At 37.2% G+C, this 27,779-nt stretch overlaps 2 protein-coding genes across 25 annotated transcripts in view; one reads left to right on the top strand and one right to left on the bottom strand.

The window, feature by feature from the left end:
* ZNF382 (zinc finger protein 382) lies at positions 1-26,093 on the bottom strand. Of its 15 annotated transcripts, none has more exons than XM_006941376.3 (5): positions 25,960-26,093; positions 23,697-23,770; positions 20,109-20,260; positions 19,741-19,836; positions 1-2,155 (listed from the first exon to the last, which is right to left on the bottom strand). In XM_006941376.3, the coding sequence occupies exons 3-5, from the start codon at positions 20,140-20,142 to the stop codon at positions 735-737; spliced, it is 1,551 nt and encodes a 516-aa protein (XP_006941438.1). In that variant the 5' UTR covers positions 20,143-20,260; positions 23,697-23,770; positions 25,960-26,093; the 3' UTR covers positions 1-734. The 15 variants fall into 15 exon arrangements, with proteins under 15 accessions (XP_006941438.1, XP_006941436.1, XP_019674338.1 ...); XM_006941374.3 differs by having other exon boundaries at positions 20,109-20,235; XM_019818779.2 differs by having other exon boundaries at positions 20,109-20,193.
* ZNF260 (zinc finger protein 260) overlaps positions 26,066-27,779 on the top strand; it is a 114,639-nt gene continuing 112,925 nt past the window's right edge. For 6 of the 10 annotated variants that reach the window (XM_045045506.1, XM_045045493.1, XM_045045492.1 and 3 more), the window contains exon 1: positions 26,066-26,203. The gene's annotated coding sequence lies outside the window, so the exon portion shown is untranslated. The remainder of the gene's footprint in view (positions 26,204-27,779) is intronic. The other 4 variants (XM_045045497.1, XM_045045495.1, XM_045045488.1 and 1 more) reach the window with 2 other exon arrangements.

The raw sequence follows: 27,779 nt of genomic DNA, 5'->3' as shown, positions 1-27,779 counted from the left end.
TATGTTCACAGAAGCACTATTTATTATGATCCTAAGCTGTAAACAATGAAAAAGTCCACAGCAATAGTTGGATAAACTGTAATTTAATCATATGATGGAATTCTATATAGAATGGAAATAAATGAACTTCTGCCACATGCATTAATGATGAGTTTTAGAGACATAATGAGGAATGAAACAAGCCATATACACAATATATGATGTATAATCCAATTTATATAAAGAGAATACATGATGTATAATCCAATTTATATAAAGGTTCATAATATGCAAAACCTAATTTATAATGTTAGAAGTCATAACTGTGGTAAATTTTGAGGAAGTAACAACTAATTTTTACTTCATATTTGCAATGAGAAATACAGTTCACACTTCCTTTCTTTTAAAACACTTCTGATCACAGTGTGGTCCATGGACCACTGGCAGAACTGTTTATTACTGGGTCACAAGAATATATGTACTGAAATTGAAAATAAGCAATTTTAAATGTTTGTAGAAACTTGACAGAGGAAGTTTATGCCTGGTGAATCTAATAATAAAAAATTTAGGGTTGTATTTTCAATGACTTTTGTCATTAGTCATTCTTTTTGTGTTTTATAGGCTCACAAACAATAGGCAAATATGTGGTACAGTACCTTAAACTGTTATATACCAATATACTTGCAAGCAACACCATGTACTATTTTATTTAAAGTTTACTATTACTTTAAGGTTTGACAAAAAAGTCGTATCCTTTACTGAATTCCCATGGTTTCTACTTTGTGAGTTTTCTGATGTACAATGAGGTTTGACTTACAACTGAAGAACTTCCCACATTCTTTACATTCATATGGTTTCTCTCCTGTGTGAGTTTTCTGGTGGCGAATGAGGTTTGATTTCCTACTAAAGGCTTTCCCACACTGAGGACATCCATTGGATTTCTCTCCTGTATGTATCCTCTGATGAACAGTGAGGATTGCCTTCTGGCGGAAGGACTTCCCACATTCATTACAAATGTAGGGTTTTTCCCCTGTATGAATTCTTTGATGGAGAGTGAGGGTTGTCTTTTGGCAGAAGGACTTCCCACATTCATTGCAAATATAGGGTTTCTCTCCTGTGTGAGTTCTCTGATGTACAGTGAGGGTTGTCTTCTGGATAAATGCCTTCCCACATTCATTACATTGATATGGTTTCTCTCCTGTGTGAGTTCTCTGATGATCAATGAGGTATGACTTCTTTCTAAAAGCACTTCCACACTGAGTACATTCATAGGCTTTCTCCCCTGTATGTGTTTTGTGATGTCTAGTGAGAGTTGCCTTCTGGCGGAAGGACTTCCCACAATCCATACAGATATAGGGTTTCCCCTCTATATGTGTTTTCTCATGAAGAGTGAGGGCTGTTTTTTGACGGAAGGCTTTTCCACATTGATTGCAAACATAAGGTTTCTCACCTGTGTGAATTCGTTGATGTTCAATGAGATATGACTTCCTTCTAAAGCTGTTCCCACAGTAAGGACACTGAAAGGGTTTCTCTTCTGTTTGAGATCTCTGATGCATGATAAAAATGGACTTCCTGCAGAGGAACTTCCCATATTTGCTGTATGTATGGGGTTTCTTCTCAATAAGAGTTTGTGAATGGACACTGAGATTTGACTTTTCAATTAGGGCTATTCCATCTTTATTGTATTCAAGGGATTTTTCTCCTCTGTGAGCCCTAGTATGTGTAAATAACATTCCTTTCATAAGGAAGGATTTTTCACATTCATTATGATCTAATGATTGCTCTGGAGTTTGATCCTTCTGATGTTGAATAAGCTCTTGTTTACCACTCACACTCCTTTCTGTTTGTTTATAGAGATTCACTGTAGTATAAATTTTCTCATTCTTAGAATTGAGGAGTGATTTCTCCCATCCATTACTCTCACCAAACTTCTCTCTTCCAGGGCTTATATTTCTACTGACTAATTCTGAAATATTTTTAAAAACCTTTCCATCAGGCTTATATTCACATAGTGCTGTTTTTGAAATAATACGGTTCTTGCCTATAGTAAGTGTTTTCCCAAAAATATTACTTCTTTCCTTAATTAGTCTTTTGTGGTTGAATATGACTGATCTAGAATGCCTGTCTTGGTATTCTTTGAACTTCACTAAAACATCTTCAGCTTTCCCATCTTCTTCTAGAAAAGAATACAATTAACAACACTGTAAGTCTTCACATAAATGTTATGGATTGAACGTATATACAAACAACCTATTGAGTGATTGTATGCCTCACTATTGTGGTCTACAGAAAGGCCAAAATAAATTACCTCTTGGTAGGGAAAATTCATATGACATAAACCAAATCCTGCCATACTGTTAAAATGTGGAAAAATTGGCATAAGAAAAGAACACTCATGGGGCACCTGGGTGGCTTAGTCAGTTAGGTGTCAGACTCTTGATTTTGGCTCAGGTGGTGATCTCACAGTTGTGAGTTGTGCACACTGGCAGTGGAGAGCCTGCTTGGGATTCTTTCTCTCTGCCCTTCCCCTGCCTCCCCCCCAACATTCCTTTCTCTCAAAATAAACTTAAAATAAAAAGAACACTCAAATTTTTGGCATATTATAAATACAATACCTGCATTAATCAGGTATAATAAACACAAGGATAAGTAAATAGAAGACAAAGGATGATGAAAATGACACTGTTCTTGAAATGGGCAGATTCAGAAATAATGGTGTGAGCTTATCAAGGGTACTAACCAGTGATCAAGAAAAATGTTCAGTTAGAGATGAAAGCCTAAATATTTATTCCCTTATGCCTAAATAAGTATTATAAAATACTTCCATTTGTTTCTTCCTCTCTTGCAAATGACTTTTCTCAAGCACTTATTTCCTAGTGTTGAGAGGAACACTAGGCCCTAACTCTCCACACAACTTATTTTCTCTTGAAAGGGAAGACTTTGGGAAATGTATTTCCATTAGGAATTGTAAAATAAACCAGAGGACAAAGCATACTTGAAATGTGAATATAATCACCATTGTATGCTGACTGCTGCCGCCAGAATGTTTATTATACTAAATTCTCCTGACCATCAATTCTAACTTTTCCTCCTTTCATTTGCTGAATTATTTTTCAGTTTTCAGGAAGGATGAGTTCAAGTTTTCCTCCCAATGCAGTAACATACCTTAACTCCACTACTCCCTATGGGGGATATGAATGACTGGATTCTTCAACTGTATGCTTATAATGCTGACTTACCCTCACTACCATTTTTCTTGTAAAATTTTGGCTATATCTTATTATTGTTACCTTACTACCACCCACGTCTAGTAGCGTAATTTTAAATATGGATTCATTTTACCCATGACTTGCGTCTTATTTACCAATAGCCCTTAACTGGTAACTGCCCAAGTATCCATCAAAAGGTAAATGGTAATATTGTGTCATGTATGTATAAAATGGAATACTATTCAGCAATAAAAAGGGAAAAACACCTAGTGATACACAATGACAAAACAGATGAATCTCAAACATTTTTCAGAGTGAAAACTTTATGCGAAAGAGTATATATTATACAATTCCATTCATGTGTAATTCTAGAACACAGTGAAACTAATCTGTGTTAGTAACTGGAGTTATATCATCTTCCTGAGAACCTCAACCACCTTCAGGGACATGCTACTATCCAATTTATCCAAAAACCTTCATATATTATTTCTATCCTTTAATGTCTAATTTGTCTGAGATTAGATTACAATTATAGTCTGGACCATCCATTTAAAGAAATCTTTTAGGGGCACCTTGGTGGCTCAGTCAGTTAAGTGTCCGACTTTGGCTCAGGTCATGATCTCACAGCTCGTGAGTTCAAGCCCTGCATTGGGCTCTGTGCCAACAGCTCAGAGTCTGGAGCCTGATTCATATTCTGTGTCTCCCTCTCTGTCCCTCACCCACTCATGCTCTGTCTCTTTCTCTCTCAAAAATAAATAAACATTAAAAAAATTTTAAAGAAATCTTTTAACAACCTGCTATTTTAATATGAATATTATATGTAAAATGCTCCATTTGATAATATTGCCTTGCCAACTAAAACTTATGATCTTGGAAGTCAATATTTTATTGACTATTTTCTGAGTATACATTAACACATGGTTATCTGAGATAAAGGGATGTGATCTTGGCATGTATATTTAAAAGAACTTAATCATTAAATGATTTCTGAATGGATGAGAAAGATGTTTTCCTTGCATGGTATCAAAGAGAGTCAGGTAACTATTGAATATCTAGCCTCTGTTACAAGCTACAGTAAGGAAAAGTAAAAGAGAGAAACTTATTTGAGGGAATTGTTAATCAGATGGGGAAAGAAGTTTGATCATACCAGAGGATGCATCTGTTTACAGTTTACAGACATAAGTAGAATATGAATGCAGCAAAAAAGGAATTGACATGGTCTGGAGGAGTCAAGGAACATCTCATGGAAGAAGTGAAACTTGATCTTTTAACTGAATGATATAGTAAAGAATATAACTTTGCTCAAAGAGACATCTGACATTTGCCTTTGGCTTCTGGGAAGTAATCTCTAAGCCCTTGGAATATGTATTTGTTTGCTTGGGAACCTTTGGCCAGCCAGAAAGTAACAATGTAATTTAGGGTGAGGTCTTTGAGCCACACCAACATTGTGATTTAGGGTGGGGGTTTTAGGTCACACAGTATTAGTTCGACTTCTTAAGGGGCTGAAAACTGAGATAGGCTACATGTATTGTTAATCATGCCTATGTGATGGAGCCTCAGTATGAACTCTGGACAATGGGCTCAGGTGAAGCTTCCCTGGTTGGCAATATTCTGTACGTATTGTCACACCAGCAAGGTAATGCTGTCTGTGACTCCATAGAGAGAGGTTTACCAGAAGCTTCATGTTTGGTACTTTCCTGGATTCTGCCCTTTATGTCTGGATGATTCTAATCTATATTTTTTTCTTCTGTGATAAACCATAACTGTGAGTACTACGGCTTTTAGTAAGGTCTGTGAGTCCTTATAGCATATTGTTTATATTAGCAGTAGTCTTGGGGACCCCCAAACTTATAGTTGGTGTCAGAAGTAAGGTGGTCTTGTGTGTACTACTGTACCCTCTAACTTTGTAGTTGGATAACTCCAAGTATCTATATGGGTATATAGCAGCTGTCATGTAATGAAAAGTCCAGTTGTGAGGAATGAAATCAATTGTATGAAGTATATCTGGGAGACTAGAACAAAGAGAGATGAGCAAGAGTTCTCAGTCACAGAGAGAAATAAATTTGGAGTGATCAGATGGGGTATTCTTCTATCAGCCCTTGAAAAAGAAGGGATTTAAATTTCATATAATACGTAATTTCTTTTTGGCATATTGACAATATAAACTGAAAGAAGTGGGTAAAAATGATGGCAAATCCAAATAGTAATTACAGAAGTTACTGAAATAATATGCTCTCATTTTGGAAGAGGTCAGTAGCAAATGAGGATATGAGAGGATGTAAAGATATTTCACAAAGTGAAATAACACAAATTGTGGAGAGATCAAGTGTAGCAGAGGTGATGGAATCAACCTGATACTGCAAGAGACTGACTATGGGGAAAAAAGGATATAGAAATAAGTAAGGATAAGGTAAACACAAGGACTATTATTTATGATATATCAATAACCAAAAGGATGAGATAACTGTTGTTGTGTTGCTATAGGCAGATGAAAATAGATACTAGAGTTCAGGTGGGAGAAGTGGGCTGAAAATGTGTATTTGAAAGCCATTCACATAAAACAAGAAAATCACAACTTGAGAATGGATCAGATTATTATAGCTGATAGGACTTTTACAAAGGCAAGAACTGAGGATGAAGAAAGATCCTTAAAGGATAACAACAAGAGACCAGTGAAATAAAATCCATTTATCAACAAATACCTATTTTCCCAGGCAATAAGGGGGAAGAAAAGCAATGAAGATGTGAAAAGGCACCTGGGAAATATGTTAAGAATGAGTTAATGTTTTTCACCCAAATCAAGGTGGGTAGGTATCAGGAATCTGAGCGCTATGGTACGGAATAGAGACTTATTGGAAAGAAATTTATTGAAAAGAAGTGATACTAAACTATCACCTAGGTCCAAAGCATATTGATTTTGAAATTTGATGGCAGGTGTCATGGTGAGAATAGGATATGAGCCTGAGCACAAGAAACAGTTAAGACATTGCACAGGGAAAGAAAGGAAAGAATATGAAAACTAAGAGGAAGATAAATATTAGACAATGATTTCTCTTTTTGTGGAGAGATTTAAGAATGCCTATAAATAGAAGACTAAACAAAAGAAAGAGGACTGAAATGTTAAAGACAGGAAAAACAAGCAGAAAGGCCTAAACCAGCAGTTCCCGAGTGTGACATAGATCTTAGTACGTGAGATCCTTATGCAGGAGAGTTTGGGAAGGTAGTCCACAAAATCAAAACTCTTTTTGTTAATAATAACAACCTTGTCTTTTAAAGGTGGGTGTCTCATTTGTACTTATGGAATCTTAATTTATGAAGGTGGCTGAGTGATGACATAGGCTAATCTCATTGAAAGGAGATTTTCATTACATTTCCTTAGAGGAGAGGGCACACCATGCCTTGCAGGGCCACATAGAGGAGCAGCAGGCTTGGTCAGGACACAGAAAGGAGAGAGGGGAAAGCCTATGCGAGAGCCTTTTGTGGGACCTGCTTGCATGGGAAAGGCAAGACAGGGTAGGAGAAACAGTTTAGGATTGGCTTTTTAGAGTAGTGTTGGAGGCTATGCGTCTGTAGTTGTATGGTACCTAGTCCTGGGTGATTTAGGACACAGGAAATGTTGGCTCGGTGTGTGAGAGTTAGATAAAGCACATGATTGAGGGGATGGACTTGGGATTGGTTGGTTTTTATATAAAATGTAGGCTCACCAACAGGTGGTTTACCATCCCTACGAAATCAGCCAGCTCTAGGAGGGGCAATCTCTCCCCAGCCAGCAAGGCCCTCCAAAGTTTCAAAATATCATAAAATATAGAAGATAAAAAAATGATTAATACAGTGGGTAAAATGCAGGCACATCAACATAACACTGGCACCAATCTATAATAGTAACAACTACATTTCTAATTCATAGGGAAAAAGTTTCATGTAAGACTGTTCTTGATAGAGCAGGAGAAAAAATCACTTTTATTAGATCTCCACCCTCGAGTACACATATTTTCAATATTCTGTGTGATAGTTAAAGAAGTATGCATAAGGCACTTCTGTTGCATATCAAATTATAATATATTTTGTAAGGAAAAGTGACGGTGTAATTATTTGAGCTGAGAACCGAAAACAGGGGCCTACCCCTGCCATCCCACCATATCCAAAAAAAATGTTCCTGTGAAATGTTTCGTAAGTTGTGATGGCATAAAGTGGAGAAGCAATTACCATTAACTTATATGGGAAAACTGTATAAAACTGTAAAACTGTAAAACTTATATGGGAAAAAAAGTGTTCCCAGATCTAAAAAATAACCTGTCTTTGGCTTTTCTGACACATCTTGTTAACGGATGTGTAAAATAAATTGAGATAAAGCAAAGATGCTCACAGACCATAGTTCAAAGCTATGGTAGCTTGATGCTGTGAAGCTGAGTGCAATTCCTGGGAAGGAGCTTAGCAGTGCCTTTATAGCTAGTTCACTGCAAAACAAGCACTGAAAGCCGGTTTAGCATTTCACCTTTTTTTGTAAAAGCAAAAATCATCTTTGGATTTCTTTTGGTTAGTGAAAACAGGTACGAATGGAGGTCTCTAGTAAAAACAAAGTGGCATAACACAAACTTTCAAAAAACGGGATATCTGTATCTTTTTGTGGAATAGCATTTTTACTTCAGTAAAACTATTATTCAGATGTGGGTATCTGGTAGACATTTTCTTGAACAATGTGAACCTATCAATTCAAGAGAAAACATGTGCCAATATTTGTTACCAATGATAAAATCCAAGCTTTCAAGTAAAGGCTGTTATGTTGGAAAGCTTGTATTTGCTACTGTGAGCTTGTCAGCTTCCCAACAGACTTTTCTGATGACGTTGGTGATGATATTAACACAGGTGGGTTATGGGTTTTTTCAAGTAATATTGTATATGAGAATATGTCAAAATTTGGAAAATGTTCTGTAAGTGAACTGTTACTTTCCAAATGACTAATACATAATATTATCAAAAAAATGCCTGGGTAAAATATCCATTTAAATAGACCACTGGGGGGAACCTGGGTGGCTCAGTCGGTTGAGTGTCTGACTTTCCTCAGGTCATGATCTCTTGGTTTGTGAGTTCGAGCCCCACATTGGGCTCTGTGCTGACAGCTTGGGGCCTGGAGCCTGCTTTGGATTCTGTGGCTCCCTCTCTCTCTGCCCCTCCCCTGCTCATGCTCTGTCTCTCTCTGTCTCTCAATAATAAATAAACGTTAAAAAAATTTTTTTTAAATAGACCATCGGATTTTACATAACAGTCTACAAAAGTTCATTGCTATGGTTTTAGATTCTGTATTGCAACTAATTGTTTAGGAACTACCAATTGTTACATTTGGGTGTGGTATTAATGAAGAATATCCATGACAATCTAAGAAGGCTTTTTAAATATTTTCTTTCAAACTACATATAATGCATGAAGGAAGGTTTTCTTCATATTTTCAAAATCAAACAACATTTTGCAACAAATGGAATGCAGAATCAGATGTGAAAATCAGCTGTTTATTAAGCAAGATATTAAATAAATTTTAATTATGTAACAATTCCACTTTTGTCAGTATTTTTTTTCTTTTGGGAAATAGTTATTTTTTTGTAAAAATATGATTTTATGTCAACATGCAATGAGTTTATTATTTTTATATTGTATTAAAATGAATTAGTAAATGAGTGGTGAAAAATATTTAATTTCTAATAGGGTACACACACACATATGCACAAAATTCTTTTAATCCTTAATAATTTAAAAATATTAACAAGTCCCAAGACTAAAAAGTTTGAGAAACTGCTCAACTAGACATCCAGATTCTGGTAATGGCAAAGAAGTTTGTATCAAAAAAACCTTCCAGCTGGTATGATAAACTGTGGACCAACTGTAAAAGACCAATTTGTTTTGGAAAGCACCTCTAACGAGTGATCAAAAGGAGGCAAAAACTTAAGTGGATATAACATTTGAAAAGGAAGAAACCACACTTCATAAGATCTACATTTATCCAGATATTCCATTGTGGGCCCTGGTAGTTTATGCAGCACCCAGGGGATAGATTTCTGGGGGAAAGTAGGAGTCATCCTATGCAGAAAAATCTGAGATCAAGTTCGGGGTCACTAGAGTGGCTATAAATTGAGGACAAAATCTGAGAATGGAGACGTCATTCTGAGAATGGAGAAGTCATAGAAGAAGAACCCCAAAGATAGTATAAACCCCTCCTCAAAACCTTGGTTAACTGCATCTTCAGGGCAAGACTGCAAGAAGCACAAAGGGAAAAGAAAGCTGAAACACTGAAAGAACTGATTACAGATTTCAGCAGCTGTTTACCTTTGGGAAAAAAGGTTTTTTTTTTTTTTAACATTTTTTAAAAATTTATTTATTTTGAGAGACAGAGCAGGAGTGGGGGAGGAACAGAGAGAGAGAGGGAGACACAGAATCTGAAGCACACTCCGGGCTCTGAGCCTGAAGTGGGTCTCAAACCCACGAACCATGAGATTGTGACCTGAGCCAAAGTCGGACGCTCAACCGACTGAGTCACCCAGGAACCCCTGGAAAAAGTTTTTAATTCTGGTCCTGTGCCAAGTCCGAGGAATCTGGTGAGAGGAACCTTTGGTCTTTGTACTGAAACCCCAGAATGACCATGTATAAGAGCAAAGGCTGCATCCCAGCACTAAGAGAAACAGCATAAAGCTAAAGGCAAAATTGAAACTGAAATAGAAATCATCTAAAAAACTTAAAAGCAATCTTAAAAAGGAATCAACATGAGCCACCAGTAACTTAACTGCCTTCCAAGTGAAATCTCAACAATCTTCAGAGGCAGAAAAAGAATCCAGTATCTTGACAACATATTATCTACAAGGTTTTCCTGAGAAGAAACAGGAAATGTGATGAAGAGAAGATAAAAACCAGTTAATAGAATCACACTGATATATGTCCCCTATGTTGAAATTACAAGATAAGGAATTTAAAATAACCATGATAAATATGTTTACAAAATCTACAAGAAAAGATAGAAATATGGGTGAAGAGATGGAGAGTTCAGGAGAGATAAGGATATGCAAACTTTAAAAACCTCATATCTTAAATACAAAATTCATTGGATGGGTTTAACAGCATAGAACATAGAGAATGAAGAATCAGTAAAGTGAAAGTCTGATTAACAGAAATCACCCAAATCATAAAATCGTTTTAACTCCTTAATAAACTCTACAGAGGATAGGTTAAAATTATTTAAAATATAATCGAGAACAGAGCAGAAAAATAATCATAGAAATGTTGGCCAAAATTTCTTCAAATTTGCTCTAAAACAAGAACTCAGTGAATGTGCTAAATTCACTTACTAGTTCTAACAGTTCGTTTTAGATTCCTTAGGATTTATTATGTACACAAGCATGTCATGTACAAATGAAGATAGTTCCCTCTTTTTTTAAAAAATTGTTCTAATTGGTAGCCTTTTGGCTTCTTTTTCTTGCCTTATTGTACTGATTGTGTCTAGCACAATGTTTAATAGAAGCAGTGATAGTGGGCATCTTTTCTGGTTTTGATCTTAGAAGAAAAGCATTCAGGCTTTCTACACTGCATGTGATACTGGCTATAAGATTTTCAAAGATATCCTTTATGAAGCTGAGGAAATTCCCTTTGGTTGCTAATCTGGTCTAAGGCTTCATAATAGTAACTGAATTTAATGATTTTCCCATGTCTACTGATGCTCCTTAAATTTTTTTTTTCTAGTACATTAAGTGGCAGCTTAGATCCTTGGTTTTAGACCCCTTTTCACTTTTATATGGTGAATTACATAGATTGATTTTTAAATACCAAATCATCTTTGCTTTCCTGGGATAAGCTCTTTTTAGTCATAAGGTTTTATCCTTTTAAAACATTGCTAGATTCTGTTTTATAATATTTATTATATATATATTTTATTATAGATTTTTTCTAGCTTCATGGAGGATGTTGGTGTTTAGTTTTTTATTCTTATAGTGCCTTTGGTTGTAAATAATGTTGGCCTTATAAAATGAGTTGGGAAATGTTCTCTATTTATTGACATAAAATTGTAGACTCCCTAATTGTCCTTTTAATGTCTGTAGGATCTGTAGTGGTGCAGCTTCTGTAATTTTTTTGTTTGTTTATTTTTGAGAGAGAGAGAGACAGAGCATGAGCAGGGGATGGGCAGGGAGAAAGGAAGACACAGAATCCAAAGCAGGCTCCAGGCTCTGAGCTGTCAGCACAGAGCCCAACGCGGGGCTCGAACTTGTGACATGAGATCATGACCTGAACTGAAATCAGATGCTTAACCAACTGAGCCACCCAAGTGCCCCACAGCCTCTGTAATTTTTAATTAGTGACTGTGTCTTGTATTTTTTATTAGTACATATAGCTATGGTTTATTAGTTTTATCAATTATTTTAATGAATCAGCTTTTGTCTTCAATCATTTTCTCTATTGTACTTCTGTTATGTAATTCATTGATTTTTGCTTTGGTCTTTATTTTTTCCATTTTACTAGCTTTTTTTTTTTTAAGTTTATTTATTTAAGTAATCTCTACACCTAACGTGGGGCTTGAACTCGTGACCCTGAGATCAAGACTCACAAGCTCTTCCGAATGAGCTAGCCAGGCACCCCTCCTTTTACTAACTTTTGAGTTTAACTTTTTTCTTTTTTTAGCTACTTAGGGTGGCGTCTTAGATCCTGGATGTAAATGGATAAAAAAAAAATAATAACAATAAAGGGGGCACCTGGGTGGCTCAGTTGGTTGAATGTCTGACTCTTGATCTCAGCTCAGATCATGACCTCACCATTTGTGAGTTCAAGCCCCATGTTTGGCTCTCTGCTGTTGGCACAGAGCCCACTTGGGATCCTCTGTTTCCCTTTCTCTCTGTCCCTCATTTTTTTTCTCTCTCTCTCTCTCAAAAATAAATAAACACTTTTTAAAAAGGATAAAAAAAATGTTAATGCTGCTTTAGATACATCCCATAGGGGCGCCTGGGTGGCGCAGTCAGTTGAGCGTCCGACTTCAGCCAGGTCACGATCTCGCGGTCCCTGAGTTCGAGCCCCGCGTCGGGCTCTGGGCTGATGGCTCAGAGCCTGGAGCCTGTTTCCGATTCTGTGTCTCCCTCTCTCTCTGCCCCTCCCCCGTTCATGCTCTGTCTCTCTCTGTCCCAAAAATAAATAAACGTTGAAAAAAAAATTTAGATACATCCCAAAAATTTTGATATTTTGCTTGAATTATTCAGTTCAAAACATTTTCCAATTTACTTTAGGATTTCTTCTCTGATTCATGGGTTATTTGGAAATGTAGTGATTAATTTTCTAATATTTGGGAAATTTAGAAATACGGTGATTTTTAATTGAAGTATAATTGACACACATTATATTAATGAATTATAGTTGACCCTTGAACAATGTAGGGTTGGTGCCTCACACAGATGAAAATCCATAAATAACATCTGACTTCCCAAAAACTTAACTGCCAATAGCCTACTATTGACCTGAAGCCTAATAACATTAACAGTCAGCACATATTTTGTATGTCACATATATTATGTACTGTATTCTTACAATAAAGTAAGCTAGAAAAAAGAAAATGTTACTAAGAAAACCATAAGGAAAATATATTTACAGTACAGAACTGTATTTATTATAAAAATCCATGTGTAAGTGGGCCTGCTTAATTCAAATCTGTCTTTTTCAATACACAAATGTAATTCTGTTGTGGTCAGAATCCATATTATGATTCAGTTTTTTTTCAATTCATTGATACTCATTTTATAACCCAGAATATAGGGTCTATCTTGGTGACTATTCCATGTAAAATATTCTATAAAGATGAACTAGAGGAGCACCTAGGTGGCTAAGTCAGTTAAGCATCCAACTTCAGCTCAGGTCATGATCTCACTGTTCATTGAGTTTGAGCCCCATGTCGGTCTCTGTACTGATAGCTCAGAGCCTGGAGCTCCTTCAGATACTGTGCCTTCCTCTCTCTCTGCCCCACCCCTGCTCATGCTCTGTCTCTCTCTCAAAAATAAACATTAAAAAAAATAAAATAAGAATGGGGCGCCTGGGTGGCTTAGTCGGTTGGCGTCTATCTAACTTCGGCTCAGGTCATGACCTCGCAGTTTGTGAGTTCAAGCCCCACATCCGGCTCTGTGCTGACAGCTCATAGCCTGGAGCCTGCTTTGGATTCTGTGTCTCCCTCTCTTTCTGCCCCTCCCCCACTCACACTCTGTCTCTGTCTCAAAAATAAATAAAACATTAAAAAAAAGATGAACTAGATACAAATGATAGTGTTTTCAAGCATTCCATAGCTTTATTGTTTTCTTTGTTCTCTCGATTACTGAGAAAGAAGGGGTGTTTATATCTCAAGCTATAATTATAATGCTCTTTTCAGTTCTGTCACTTTTGTTTCATGTATTTCATGCATTCTCAATGGGGGTTTCTCCTAAGGGAGCAAAATTATTCTGGGGAAATGAAAAAAAGTTTCTTAAATATTATAATAGTTTGTGGCCCTTCAAACAGCAACAGAACATAGAGTATGTTATTAAAATTTAATGGGGGCAATTAGAAAAAGAGTCTAAAAAGACTCCTTAGGGAGTGATAATGATAAAAAGCTGAGAAACACTGATGTATTTTGAAGCTCTGGTAGGATTGTTATGACTTCTGATGAAGTGTCTCTCTTTATCACCATAATATTCTGTGTTCTGAAATATACTTGGATGTATAGCCACTCCCATTTTGTTATGCTTTGTGTTTGCATATGTAACGGTCTCATTCTATTTTTGAAGTCTTACTGCTGACAACTTCCTAGACCCACTCTTTTTTTTCCTCTTGCTCCACACCTGGGCAAGCCAATAGGAGAGCTTGCATGTTCTTTCTGTTGGTGCTGGCAGGAAGTTTAAACTATGCAATCACTAGCCCACATGTAGAATCCTCACGACCTACTCCCCAACCACAATAAACACAAAAGCCAGACACTCCCCCTTGCACTCTCAAGCCATTTTAGGACCAGTCTGGGAACCTTCCCTGTTCTTCCCAGAAAGCCTCATTAAATTATGTCAGATTTCAATCTTGACATGAAGTCAAATTTTAGGTGAGTGGGGTGGGGTGTTGATCTCATCCTCAAATGGGGCAACCACAGACAATATGATATATACTTTTTCATCTTTTTATGTTATACCTTCCTGTGTCTTTTTATTTAATTTTTAAAATACATATCACATAGCTGGGTCTTCCTTTTCACTTCAGATATCAAATAGTCATTTTTAGGTATTGCATTTGTTTGTTATTTCTATGTTTGCTCTCTCGCCTTATGTTCATTTCCGCTTTACATCCTTGATGATATTGAGGTCATTTATAATGCCCATTTTAGCATCCTTGTCTGCAAATTCCACCACCCCTGATTTTATTGACTTGTTGTTGTTTTCTATTGACTGATTCCCCGCCCCCCCCTTGTCTATGGGTCCTATTTTCCTACTTCTTCATATATTTAATAATGTTTGATTGGACATCAGGCATTATCAACTTAATGTTGCTGAGTTTGAGATATGGTTATATTTTCATGAAGTATTGCTCTTTATTTTTATTTTTTTTAAATTTTTTTTCAACATTTATTTATTTTTGGGACAGAGAGAGACAGAGCATGAACGGGGGTGGGGCAGAGAGAGAGGGAGACACAGAATTGGAAACAGGCTCCAGGCTCTGAGCCATCAGCCCAGAGCCCGACGCGGGGCTCGAACTCATGGACCGCGAGATCGTGACCTGGCTGAAGTCGGACGCTTAACCGACTGTGCCACCCAGGCGCCCCAAGTATTGCTCTTTAAATGGCATTCTGTGGCAGCCATAGAGTTGCAGCACTAGGATCTCCCTTCAGAAAAGAACTTGCCATTGATGTGCAAGAAGTATAGTTACTTGACAGCCTGCAATTGTTAGCATCTTCAGGATGCTCTTCATATGATGAATCAAACCACAGTTTCCCCAGGAGGTGCCCATCCAAAGACTGAACACCGAGGGGGTACTAGAGGCTGCCTATTTCTCTCCATGGCAGACTCCTCAGATGGATAGGAGACCAGCTAGGTCTCTAGGTCTCTAGAGACCTAGGTCTCTTTGCTTCAGACCAGCTAGGTTGGTTGACACTTTGTCAAGTCTAAACAATGATCTGAGGTTCTCCCTGTCCAATCCTGTTAGCCTCTCCCCCTTTCCTTCCATAGGTACCAGATCCATATCATGATCTAATGGTTTCCTATATTTAATCTTACTTTCTTCCCCTTTATCTTCCATAGATGTACCTCTAGGAAATTTTTACATTCCTAACTCTATCTCAGCATCTCCATCCTAGAGGACCCAAGAGACACATAGCAATTATTTTTGGATTGGTTTAATCCTTTTGATGCTTTTGTTTAAGCACTTTTATGGCAAATCTTGCAAAATCTTTAACCTATGCCTAATATAATCCCATTTATCAAGGGGTGGCCTTTCTATGTTTCTATCTAAAGTCCTATGTATCAACAAGTTCTCTCCATTCTGGCTAGAGGAAAATAAAATGATTCTTGGTGCAGTAGGCTATGGCAATTGTTCAGCTTACAACACTATGGTAATTGTATTTTCCTTAGAACACGTCTTTGTTTAGTCTCATAGGGTTTCACCTATACACGTGCAGACTTATATTCAGCCAAAGACTCAGAGAGAACCTTTTCCATATTTGGGGAACTCTTTTTCTGCATAGCTCACTTCTTTTGGGAAGTATGTCCTGGAAATTTTAGCAACCTCAATCTCCTTGAATGCCCATGTCAGTCCCCTCAAGTCAGTAAAATTGTCAGGTTCTGTTTGGATTCCTCTCTCTGTACTGCAGTCTGGAAGTTGCCTTCAGATGAAAGCCTGGAATGAGGTAGGGCTCATCTCATTTGTTTCTCTTCTCTCAGGAATCCAGGCCTGTGCTGCCTGTTGTTCAATATCTGAAAATAGTTTTGTCCAGTTTTCTTGTTGTTTCCTGTAGGAGTGTAATTCCAGACTCTGTTACTTGCTCAGGGCTGGAAGCAGAAGTCTTGAATTATAAAAATGCAGGCCCAAATGGCTTAATAATGATTTTCATCAAACATTTAAGGAAGCAGTAATACCAGCATAACAAAAATTCTATAAGAAAATAGATGAAGAGGGAACACCCCTTGTCGTTTTGATATTGCTGACACAATTCTGATTTTTTCAAGGACATTACAAGAAAACTACAGACCACTATCCTTGGTAAAATCATGCATAAAAACTTACTAAAAAATTAACAAACCAATTTTAGTTATCTAGAAGAAAGATAATACATCTTGTCCAACTGGGGTTCATCCCAAGAATCCAAATTTAATTTTGTTTAATATTTAAATTATTTAATGTAATACATATAGTAACAGATTAAAGGAGAAACATCGTATGATCATCTTAACAGATGCAGAAAAAGCATGTTAAAATCAACATTCATAATTAAACTCATCAAAAACGAGGAAAAGAACTTCCAGAATTTAATAAAGAGCACTTATGAAAAGCCTACAGTTAATATTAGGATGAAGAATGAAATATTAAGTGTCTTCCTAATAAATTTAGTGAACTGATAAGAAACTCACTCTCGCCACTTCTATTCAACATTGTACTGTAGATCCTAGTCAGTACAACAGAGTAAGAAAAAGAAATGAAAGCAATAAAATATACAAATGTAGAAGTGGAATATCTTTTTTCTAGAAGACATATTTTGTGTGTAAAAAACGAAAGATATATACTAAAACAAAGAACAATGGCAACAACAATAAAACTTAAGTAATAAGTAGAATACAATACAATAAGTAGAAGTATGCAAAATCAATATATAAAGATCAATTGGGGATGCATATTTTAACAACAAACTGGAAAAAGAAATTTCAAATATCCTGCTATTTACAATGGAATTAAAATACTAAAAGATTAGATATAATGAAATATGTATTAGACCTCTATACTAAAAATAATAAAACATTGCTTACAAGAAGTAGAGAAGGTAATTAAAATAGAAAAATATAGTATAGTCATGGACTGGAAGACTCAATATTGCTAAGATGTTAATCCTCACCAATAAAAATTCTATTACCTTTGTTTAAAGAAATCAAGAAGTTGATTCTAAAATGTATTTGAAAAAGAAAATGACCTAGAATAGCCAAAAGAATTTTTAAAAGAATAAAGTTAGAAGACTTACTATGACTTCAAGACTTATTAGAAAGTTCTAACAATCAAAGACCAGGTAGTATTGGCAGTAAGACTTAAAAGATAGCAAAGGAAAGAACAGTCTAAAAATAGGCTGACACAAATACAATCAATTTTTTATAAGATCACCAGAGCAATTTAATTCAATGTAGCACATGATGGGAGAAACTGTTATCTATATGAAAGAAAACAGACCCTTAATCTTACCTCACATCATAAACCAAACTTAACATGAGATGAGCCACAGAATTAATAAAAATAGCAAAATATTCAAAACGTTTTTAGAAGAAAAGACAGAAACTATCATCACAACCTAGTGGATCTCAAATATTTGAGAGGTCAAAGAAGTAAGTATAAAAGAAAATAATGATACACTGGATTTCATCAGAGTTAACAGTGTGTGCTTATTAAAAGACATAACAGACCTGAGGAAATATTCATCATACATATATCAAACAAAAGACTTCTATCCAGAATATGTAAAGAATTCCTACTACTCGAGGGAAAAATATACTACCCAATAAAAATGGGTAAAACATTTGAATAGGTACCTCTGAAGAAGATAAAAAAAAAAAAACACTTGAAAAAGTTCTCAACATCAATGGTCACAAGGGATATCTAAATTAAAACTGCAAAGATATACTACTATAACCTTCAGTCTGACCAAAATGCAAATACTGATAACATCAAATGCAAAAGAGAATATGGGACAATCAAAATTCTCATACATTTTTGGTAAAAGTTTAAAATGGTACAGTAACTTATAAAAACTGGCAGTTTCTAAAAAAGTAAAATATACACTTGCCTAATGAATGAGTGATACCACCTGCTACATGTTTACTGAGGGGAAATAAAAACATATCCACAAAAAGATGTTTACAAGAATGTTCACAGTAGCTTTATTCATAACAGCCCCAAACTGGAACATTTTGAATATCTATGAACAGGAGATATATAAACAAACTGGTATATTCACACAACTGAATACTATTAAATATACTACTTATTTATGCAAAAACATGTATATATCTCTCACATATTAAACTGAGTTAAAGTAGATATGAAAAAGGTCTAGGATAGATAAAACTATGCTGGTAGAAATCATAAGTGTGATTGTCCTAATGGGAGGGACTGACTTGGAAGAGGCCTGAAGGAACTTAATGGGTTAATGGAAATGTACTTTATATTGGGTGTGACATACATGGGTTTATGCTTCTGTCAGAACTCAAAGGACTTCACACTTAAGATCTCCATGTACAGTATACTCACAAAGCATGGAGTAGATTCTTGGTAAGGAAATAGCAGTCTCTAAAAACATAAGGCAAACAAATAGCAGTCTCTATAAACATAAGGCAGACAAGGAAAGAACTTACATGAGAAGTGATATTCACAGCTAAAATTTAGATTTTAGGCACACTGAAGTCAGTCATGTATAGGCATGTCAAAGATCTCAGGCCTTTAAAAACAGATCCCTAATAAGATGGCTACTATTAAAACAACAATGACGACAACAACAAAAACAAAAACAACCCCAAACAGAAAATAACAGGTGTTGGTGAGGACGTGGAGAAACCGGAACCCTTGTGCATTGTTACTGGGAATGTAAAAATGGTGTAGCCACTATGGAAAACAGTATGGCAGTTCCTCAAAACATTAAACACAGACTTATTGTATATTCCAGAAATTCTACTTTTCTTTTAATTGTTTGTTAATGTTTTTTAAAAAAATGCTTTATTTAAAATGTTTTGTTTAAAATTGTTTTTTATAACTAAAAAAGCTGAAAGCAAAGACTCAGATATTTGTACACTCATGTTCATAGCGTAGCAACATTGTTTATAGTAGCCAAAAGGTAGAAGTAACTCAAGTGTCCATTGGATAAGCAAAAAATAATATATACAATGAAATATTTCAGCCTTAAAGGAAGGATAATATCAGAATCTCTACATGGGTAGACCTTGAGGACATTATGTTAAATGAAAAAAGCTAATCACAAAAACGACAAATACCACATGCATAAATCCACTTATATGAGGTGCTTATGAGTAAATTCATAGAAACAGAAATGAGAAAGGTGGTTGCCAGCAGCTAGGGGGAGGAGGTAATGGGGAGTTATTTTTTAATGAGTACCGAGTTTCAGTCCTACAAGATGAAAAGAGTTCTGGAGATGGATGGTGGTGATAGCTGCACAATGTCAATGTACTTAATGCCACTGAACTATATGCTTAAAAATGGCTAAGATAATAAGTTTTTAGTTCTGTGTATTTTGCCACAATTAGAAAAAATAGATCCCTAAAAACATTCAAAGGTGCTAACTACCTGAGTCCACTGGATTTTATCTGTACAGACTCACCAAGGTAGCTCTGACTTGGAAAAATTCTCTCTGTTGTCCATAGTTCTTCTCCTTGTTCCAACTTACGGATCATATCAGGCTTAGTCATGTGAAACCCTGATAATAAAAAATGAGACTTGGTCTAAGCTGCTTGGGCTTCAAAACTATTGAAGGAAGAGAAAGATATAGCTCTAAGGTGACAGACAAGGCACACATTAACATCTTAGCAAAGTTAATACCCTGCACTGGGCAAGTGTGGACATAATCACACTGGCTCCTAATAAAAAAGGATTCATCACCTCTGATCTCTGAAATTCAAAGCTCCATATGTTTCAAAAATTCTTGAAAGGAGATGTATGAGATTGAAAGATTCAAGGAATTTTTCTTACCAACAGAGATGAGGTGACAATAATTTTCCAACATGACATCTCTGTAGAGGGTCTTCTGAGCAGGATCCAGCTGCTGCCACTCCTCCTGGGTGAAGTCCACAGTCACATCCTTGAATGACACTGATCCCTGCAAGGGCAGACTCTAGTTCATCCTAAAGTGATTGGAACTAGTGAGAACTAGATATTGGAAACCACGTTCAGTGGTCAGACTAGTTTTCTTATTTTATCTTTTGTATTGTAGAAAATTCTCTGTGATAATACAGTCTGTATTTACTTACTATCTCATGCTAAAAATATATAAGATCATACTATTTACCTTGAATGTGACTAGTTGCTTGATGGATCAAAATGAATAAAGCCCTGGCCTTGCTCATGAGAAGTTACAGGCTAAGTGAGAGGCATACATATAAATACATACACCCAACAGATATTACAGATGTGATGACAGAAAGATGTACAAGGGAAAATGCTACAAAGTAAAGAAAAATTTTATTTTGTATACCAAAGCTTCACTGAGGACATCAAAATTTTGTACTCATAATGAATTTGTTTTATACAGGGTACCACCTTTTAAAATTCATGGGGAGAATCATTGTTGTACTATATACTAATTTGGATGTAAATTAAAAAAAAATTAAAATTATAGAAGCACTATCAACAATAGCCAAAGTATGGAAAGAGCCCAAATGTCCATTGATGGATGAATGGATAAAGAAGATGTGGTATATATATACAATGGAGCATTACTCGGCAATCGAATGAAATCTTGCCATTGCAACTATGTGGATGGTACTGGAGGGTATTATGCCAAGTGAAATTAGTCAGTCAGAGAAAGACAAATATCATATGATTTCACTCATATGAGGACTTTAAGATATAAAACAGATGAACATAAGGGAAGGGAAATAAAAATAATATAAAAACAGGGAGGGGGACAAAACATGAGACTCAGAAATATGGAGAACAAACTGAGGGTTATGGGAGGGGTTGTGGGAGAGGGGATGGACTAAATGGGTAAGGGGCACTAAGGAATCTACTCCTGAAATCATTGATGCACTATATACTAATTTGGATATAAATTTAAAAAAATAAAAAATAAAATAAAAAAATCAATATGTAACTGCACTATGAAAAATCAGTTGTATTTATATGAAATGAAATCAATTATACAAAGCAAAATATAACAAAATAAAATTAAAAGTCATTAAATGCCTAATAATCTAAAAAAAATTCACAGGGGGAGGAAAACCAATTAGTAAACTGAGGAAATAGCAAAAGGCACAGTATGTTAGGAAAGAGTCTTAGAACTCTAAGAAGAAAAAGGTATATGGAGTTAGGTAGTGGGCATGTTTATCTAATAATACTGGATTTTTTCTGGGGTACGTGGCTGGCTAATCAGAGGAGTGTGTGACTCTTGGTCTCAGGGTCATGAATTCAAGCCCTACATTGGGTTTAGAGATTACTTAAATAAAAATTTAAAAACTTAAAAAAAATACTGGATTTTTTCCCTACATACTAGGGGTCTTAAAAATGTACTGAACACACTCCTAACATATTTATATTTATTTATAAATCATCAGTCAGCATTAATGGCAATCCACATCTGCTCTTGAATGTAATTTGTTGGTATTTTCCTCCCTTTCAATATACTGTCTTGTACATTCCATTGTAATGCATACCCCACTTTGCTTGTTCTGCTGCTTTCAGAGTATGAAGAAATGTTAAGCAGTACATATATTATTTGATAAAATTTGTACTTCAGAGGCAATACCCTTGAAGACTAGAGAAGGCTTGAGATGTGTTGGGTGGGAAAGACAATTAAGTAACCATTGTTAGTGATTTCCTAGATAAGGTGGTATTAGTTGTCTAGAGAGGGGAAAACTGTTTAGTACATAAGGGGTTGCAACAAAATTGGTCATAAATTAGTTGTAGAGTAGAAAAAAGAGGCATAGCTCTTGAGTTACCTGCATAGGCAAGTGGTTAGGTGCTGAGACTAAGAAATAGAAAACACAAGAACAAATAAGCTAGACCAAAGGAGGTAATGAGGTAGGCCTTGGAAATGTACTTGAAGTGTCTATGGGACATTCAGGTGATCATAACTTTTGGAGACTGGATATATGGTTCTGACACTCTGGATAGAGGTCTAGTATGGAGAGAAGTGTTTGAGAGTCACTAGAATTAGATCAGTGTTACCTTTATGTGGATCTGTGCACAGAGAAAAAGAGACAGTGAAGAGAAGAGAACTGATTGACATCTGGGGAAAACCAGTATTTTGAAGATGGGTAGATAAAGAGGAATTTTCTGAAAGACCTGAAAACACGAAAAAGTACCCCCTTTGATTCAAAGTAGAATATTACTTTTTTTTTTTAAGTTCATTTGTTTTTTTGAGAGGGAGAGCATTGCATGCATGAGCATAAGCTGGGCAGGGGCTGAGAGGGAGAGACAGAATCCCAAGCAGGCTCCATGCCTGGGGCTCAACCTCACAAACCAAACCCTGAGATCATGACCTGAGCTGAAACTAACAGACACTTAACTGACTGAGCTATTCAGGTGCTCCTCAAAGTAAAATAGTTCAAGAATGGACTAGCATATGCATTTTATCCTCCTCCACTCCCATATAAAAAATTAGAAGAAACTAAAAAAATAAGAATAAATCTGTAACAGCATTGAAATACTTGAAAGGTTTTCACTGGCAGGCCACAGTTTGTAGGAACTGGATAAAATAGACAGGATCAGAGAGGGAGAATGCAAAAACCTCAGGTTTAAAAAAAAAGTTTATTTATTTATTTTGAGAGAGAGAGAGAGAACAGGGGGCGGGTGGGGGCAGAAGGAAGGGAAAGAGAGTATCCCAAGCAGGCTCTATACAATGTGGGGCTTGATCTCATGATCTCACGGTTCATGAGATCACGACCTGAGCTGAAATCGAGTCAAATGCTTAACTGACTGAGCCACCTACAGGCACCCAAAATCTCAGTTTTCTGTACAAGCTTGCAAGCAATCTCTATCTTGGAAACCTCACAAAACATCTTACCACAAACTAATAATGTCATTTACCAACTCTACCCCCCATTGTATCGTTGCAAAACCTAGGTCAGTAGTGATGATCAAGGTTTTTCCATGTCTGCTCCTTGACCCCTCACAACTTAGATCTCAAATCAGTATCTAGATAAGATAGAGTCATTAAAGTAATGTTTCCCTTTTAAATCAAAATAATACATCTTTCAAGCAGTACTTTTGTGAGAAGCTTAAGAAAGGAGATGATGAATGATATATCAAGTTAATATGTAAACATGGGCTACAACTAAAGGTACATGTGGGGAAGGCTTACGTTTATATGGCTGGAATAAGAAAAACTGGGAACAGGGCTGCAACTAGGTGGGACAGGTGAGGAACATAGGGTGCAAAATTTAGGGATGCACAGGCCCTGAGGATACTCCTTACATTTTGCACCTAGGCCACTTGCTTGTCCTACTAGAGACCAGTTTCATGGAAGCAAATGCCAACATTCAGGAAATTTAAGGATTGGGAAGCAATGTTCATATAACCTGAAAACAACTTATTTCATAAAGAGAGGAAACATCATCTCACCTGAGGCATGGCTTTGAGATTTGCAAGAGATGAACCTTCTCTTTTGAGCCCTTCTTATGGAAAAGGGAAGAGTCCTGAGAAGGCAGAGATGGGAGAATACAAAGAGCCATGTGAAACCATATTTGACTTAGATCTCCCAGAAAATTCAGTTAAATCTGTATCACTTTTCACTGCTTCAGCTCACTCTCATGTATCCATGATGGAGGTTAGTGGGAAAAAGGACAAATCTTGCTCCCTCACCACCAGAAACCTAGTCTCTTTGTGAATTAGAATGGATCTAGGTGATCTGTTGTAGTTGGAGAGGGAACATTGTGCTTTTCCCTTTGCAGCTCTACCTTCCACCTCCCATGGAAGACAGCTTTATCATCTACTTCCAAATAGTTCTTCGTGGACTTTCTACCAATTTACACTGTAACTATCAGCACATGAAAATACCTCTCCATACCCTGATGAATGCAGTTACCATTTTTAATCTCTGCCTATCAGATATATATTGTAGTTCTTGTTTACATATTTCTTATTATGGGAGAATAAGCTCCTTTTACTTCTTTTCTGTGATGGCATCTTCTTATATAATGTCTATTTTGTGTGTGTGTTTTAATTTCCTAGTTGGTTGATATTATCATTTTTTATTTAGTAAATTAGCTATTTTAAATTGAAAATAATTTTCTTAGTTGCTCATATGACTATTAAAGTGTTTTTACCTTGTGAAGATTTCTTCCTTGAATGTTTTCTTGTTTAGCAACACTACCTATTATATAATCCATATTTTTTCAGTGGATATAAAATGCCATCTCTATCATATATTACATATCCCTATATGCTTGAGAATATCTGAACTTTAATTTCCTCTACTTAATCTTTACTGACTCACCAGTATCATACTACTTAATAAGCATAATTACTGAAAATTCACTTATTTATTATTAATTTACTGACAGCTAATTTAAGTATTAACTATTGAACAACACTTTTTAGTAGTACAAGTATGGAACTAGAAAAGACATTAATCTTTTCACTCTGCAGTCTTCCTAGGGAGAGGATGATACCATGCTGAATGAAGTCCGAAGTACTGACTGCCACAGTGAATATTTTCATTAGCAAACTATTTTAATTATTATAATGAGAGGTGGCCTTGTTAAAAGTATACCAAATACTTTTTATTATCTTGGAATGCCTGAAGAAGCTACTGACTCTGCCACTGATTTCATCCAGAAGCTGGAAACCTCACTCATATATCAGTGTTGAGAGCGTCAGTTATGGGCAAAAGTTGTTTGTTTTATTCCTGCTTGCTTATTCATGGAACACTGTTAATTTCAACTCATTGGTTTTAGTTCGTGTAGTGTTTCCCTGTAATGAAATTTACCATCTAGGAAATGAAATCTTACCTCTTCCTTTCCAATACTTATACTTCTATTTGCTAAATTGCTATTGAGTTACAATTTTGGAGGCAGGTTTAATGACCATGATTCAGATAATCAAATCTTAAACACCCAACTAGACAGTAGTCCTGAAGAGTTTCCCAATCACAAAAACATCACAAATAATAACAGTAGGTTGCAAACACATGCATGGTTACATTCAATCAAACTTACTTCTGAAAACCATCTCACGGTACCCATCTATCATTTACAACCTCAGACAGCACATTACATAATTCCAGGCAAAGTCACAAAATCACTTTCGCTTCTCCATAGTCACCTACAGCCTCAGACACGCTCACACCTAGTCTAAAATGAGACACATAAGTAGGGAACCCCAGGCAGCAACAGGACTCCGTCCACTTTTCACACACAATCGGTCGCAACATCTCACAGAGTAGCACGCACCCCAACGCAGCAGGTTGAGCACAGGCGGCCGCCTCAGTTCGGTACACACACGCACACGCGCACACACACACAGACACACACACACACAGACACACACACACACACAGCGCCGGCTGTCTGAGGCCCCGCTCCCAACGCAGAGCTTCCTTGGGGTCAAAACAGACAAAATCCGCCCCCGCGCGGAGCTCGCTCCAGGTCAAACTCGATTGTCACCCTCAGGGTCACGCCCACGGACCACGCCCGAGGGCCCGCTCTCACAGATCCAAGTGTCTGGTTGCCGTGGGCTCGGCTCCGGTTCCCTCCTCAGAATTACCAGGCCCAGCTTGGACTCCCGGTTTCCTCCCTGGCCTCCCCACTGGGACCCGCTCCCTAGTCTGCAGTCTTGGCCCGAGCTCGGGGTTCCCGCCTCCTCAGAGCCCCTAGGACCTACCAACCTCACCCCCGGCCAAGGATCAGTCTTCTGCGCCTGCGCACTCCCGCGTGGGCTGGAGCTCCCAGGAGTCTACGGGGCTGCGCGCTAGTAGCCTAGCTGTCCCAGCTACCGGCTCTGCGGTGTGTTTAAGTCAACGTCCGCGGTGTTCCGGAGTGGACTGCGTTTCTCATAGACCCTGGGGGAGTTTGTGAACCTCATCCTCTGGTTCATTTTCCTTTATGCTTTCGGTCACCGTTTTCCTTGTGGTGAGTTGAAACCCGGGTCTGGGTGCGGGAGGAGCTCACTGCAGGAGGCCTGGAGTTTCCCAGGAGCGTATGGGACAGGTAGAGGCAGGAACGTCAGGCCTGTATGAAAAAGGTGATTGTGGGTGTGTGTGCGATTGTGTGCCTGCGCCAATGTGGGATGTGATCATGAGTGTATGCGTGTGTCAGAGAGTGTATGTATGCGCGCGCGCATGGTGGGGAGGCCCTGACTGGCCCAGATTGGGCTCCTGGGCCTGAGTGGGGGCGGAGCCATTACATGACCACGGTCAGCGGTGACTGTGAGGTGTGTTGTACTGTGAACTGTGAACTAGTGACATTGCTATTGTGACCAACTGGAGACTATCAAAATTGGCCTAGTGTAGCTTTTTTACTTTTAGTAAGATAGAGCGTCATTTTTGCAGTTCTGGGGCTGAGGAATCTGGACAAGATCCCTGTGTGACTCCATCTGTGCCTGTGAAAGACTTCGAGGCCCTAGTTAACCACAGAGGCCCCCTGTTCTAAGCATGGCCTTTGTTGCCTTCATCGGTGCACCCTCTCTGTTGTCCAGCCTAGTGCTTAATGCATTGAAGGCATAGAGTACATTAAGTGTAGCCTATTCTGGACCCAGTTGTAAATTCCATGGTTTCTTAGAATTGTTGCACTGGGTTTTCTTTCACTGCCTGTGCCATTTCACCTTATAGCCACACTGCACAAAAATACTGGTTGCACAAAAATGGCTGTCAAAGGGAAGTTGAACATTTGAGACCTAGAACGAATGTTATAACTAAAAAAGCAAAGCCCTGTGTTTATTAAGGCGATTGTAGGGCTGGAATTAGCCACCGAAGACAGGATATTGAGGCTGCAACAGTGGGATTACTTCCTCTGAAGATTCCTCTTGGCAGCTCTATGAGGGCAAGCCCTGTATTACAGATCCACAGCATTTTTATAGCTCTGTTGACAGGAAACTGCTGTGAACATAGAAACAGACTCCAGTCCCTCGCTTCTGGGAACCTGAGTTTTCTTCATGATACAGGGAAGAGTCAACAGTATTCAGTCTTCCTCATACTTCCATTAGTGTATGTTTATGTATGAGGGGGGGGGGCTTGCCAGTGATGAGATGTGTTCTTGTTTAGCCTGTCTGGTCTCCAGGAAAGGCCTATTATGTCATGATTCTCTTTTCCTTCCAATTTTTGCTGTATTCCAAAAGAAGAGCCATGAGAGGAGAACACTGTTACAGTCACACATCTCAAAGCCAAGCTAAAAGTCATTTTGAGCTTTTTCTTTGTTTTATGAAATTTCATTCTTGTTTTTTGGGATATAAAATAACTTCATCTGAAACGCCCTAAAAAATAGTGATTTAGACATTTACCTGGGCATTCTCTTCCCAATTAATGATGGTACCATGAGGATGGATTGCCCTTGCCTGTTCCTCATCAGAATTCTTCCTACAGTTAATATTCATATAACCACTTGGAAACACCTCCCCTTGTACGCTTTTTGTGTAAGCATTCTTGTGATGCAGAAATAGTCCTTTTTTATTACACAGTTATTTGTTAAGGAAGAGACCAATGCTTAGGCA

The sequence above is a fragment of the Felis catus genome, chromosome E2 (genome assembly GCF_018350175.1).
Source record: "Felis catus isolate Fca126 chromosome E2, F.catus_Fca126_mat1.0, whole genome shotgun sequence".
Classification (NCBI taxonomy): domain Eukaryota; kingdom Metazoa; phylum Chordata; class Mammalia; order Carnivora; family Felidae; genus Felis; species Felis catus.
This window is presented reverse-complemented; position numbering and strand designations above follow the sequence as displayed.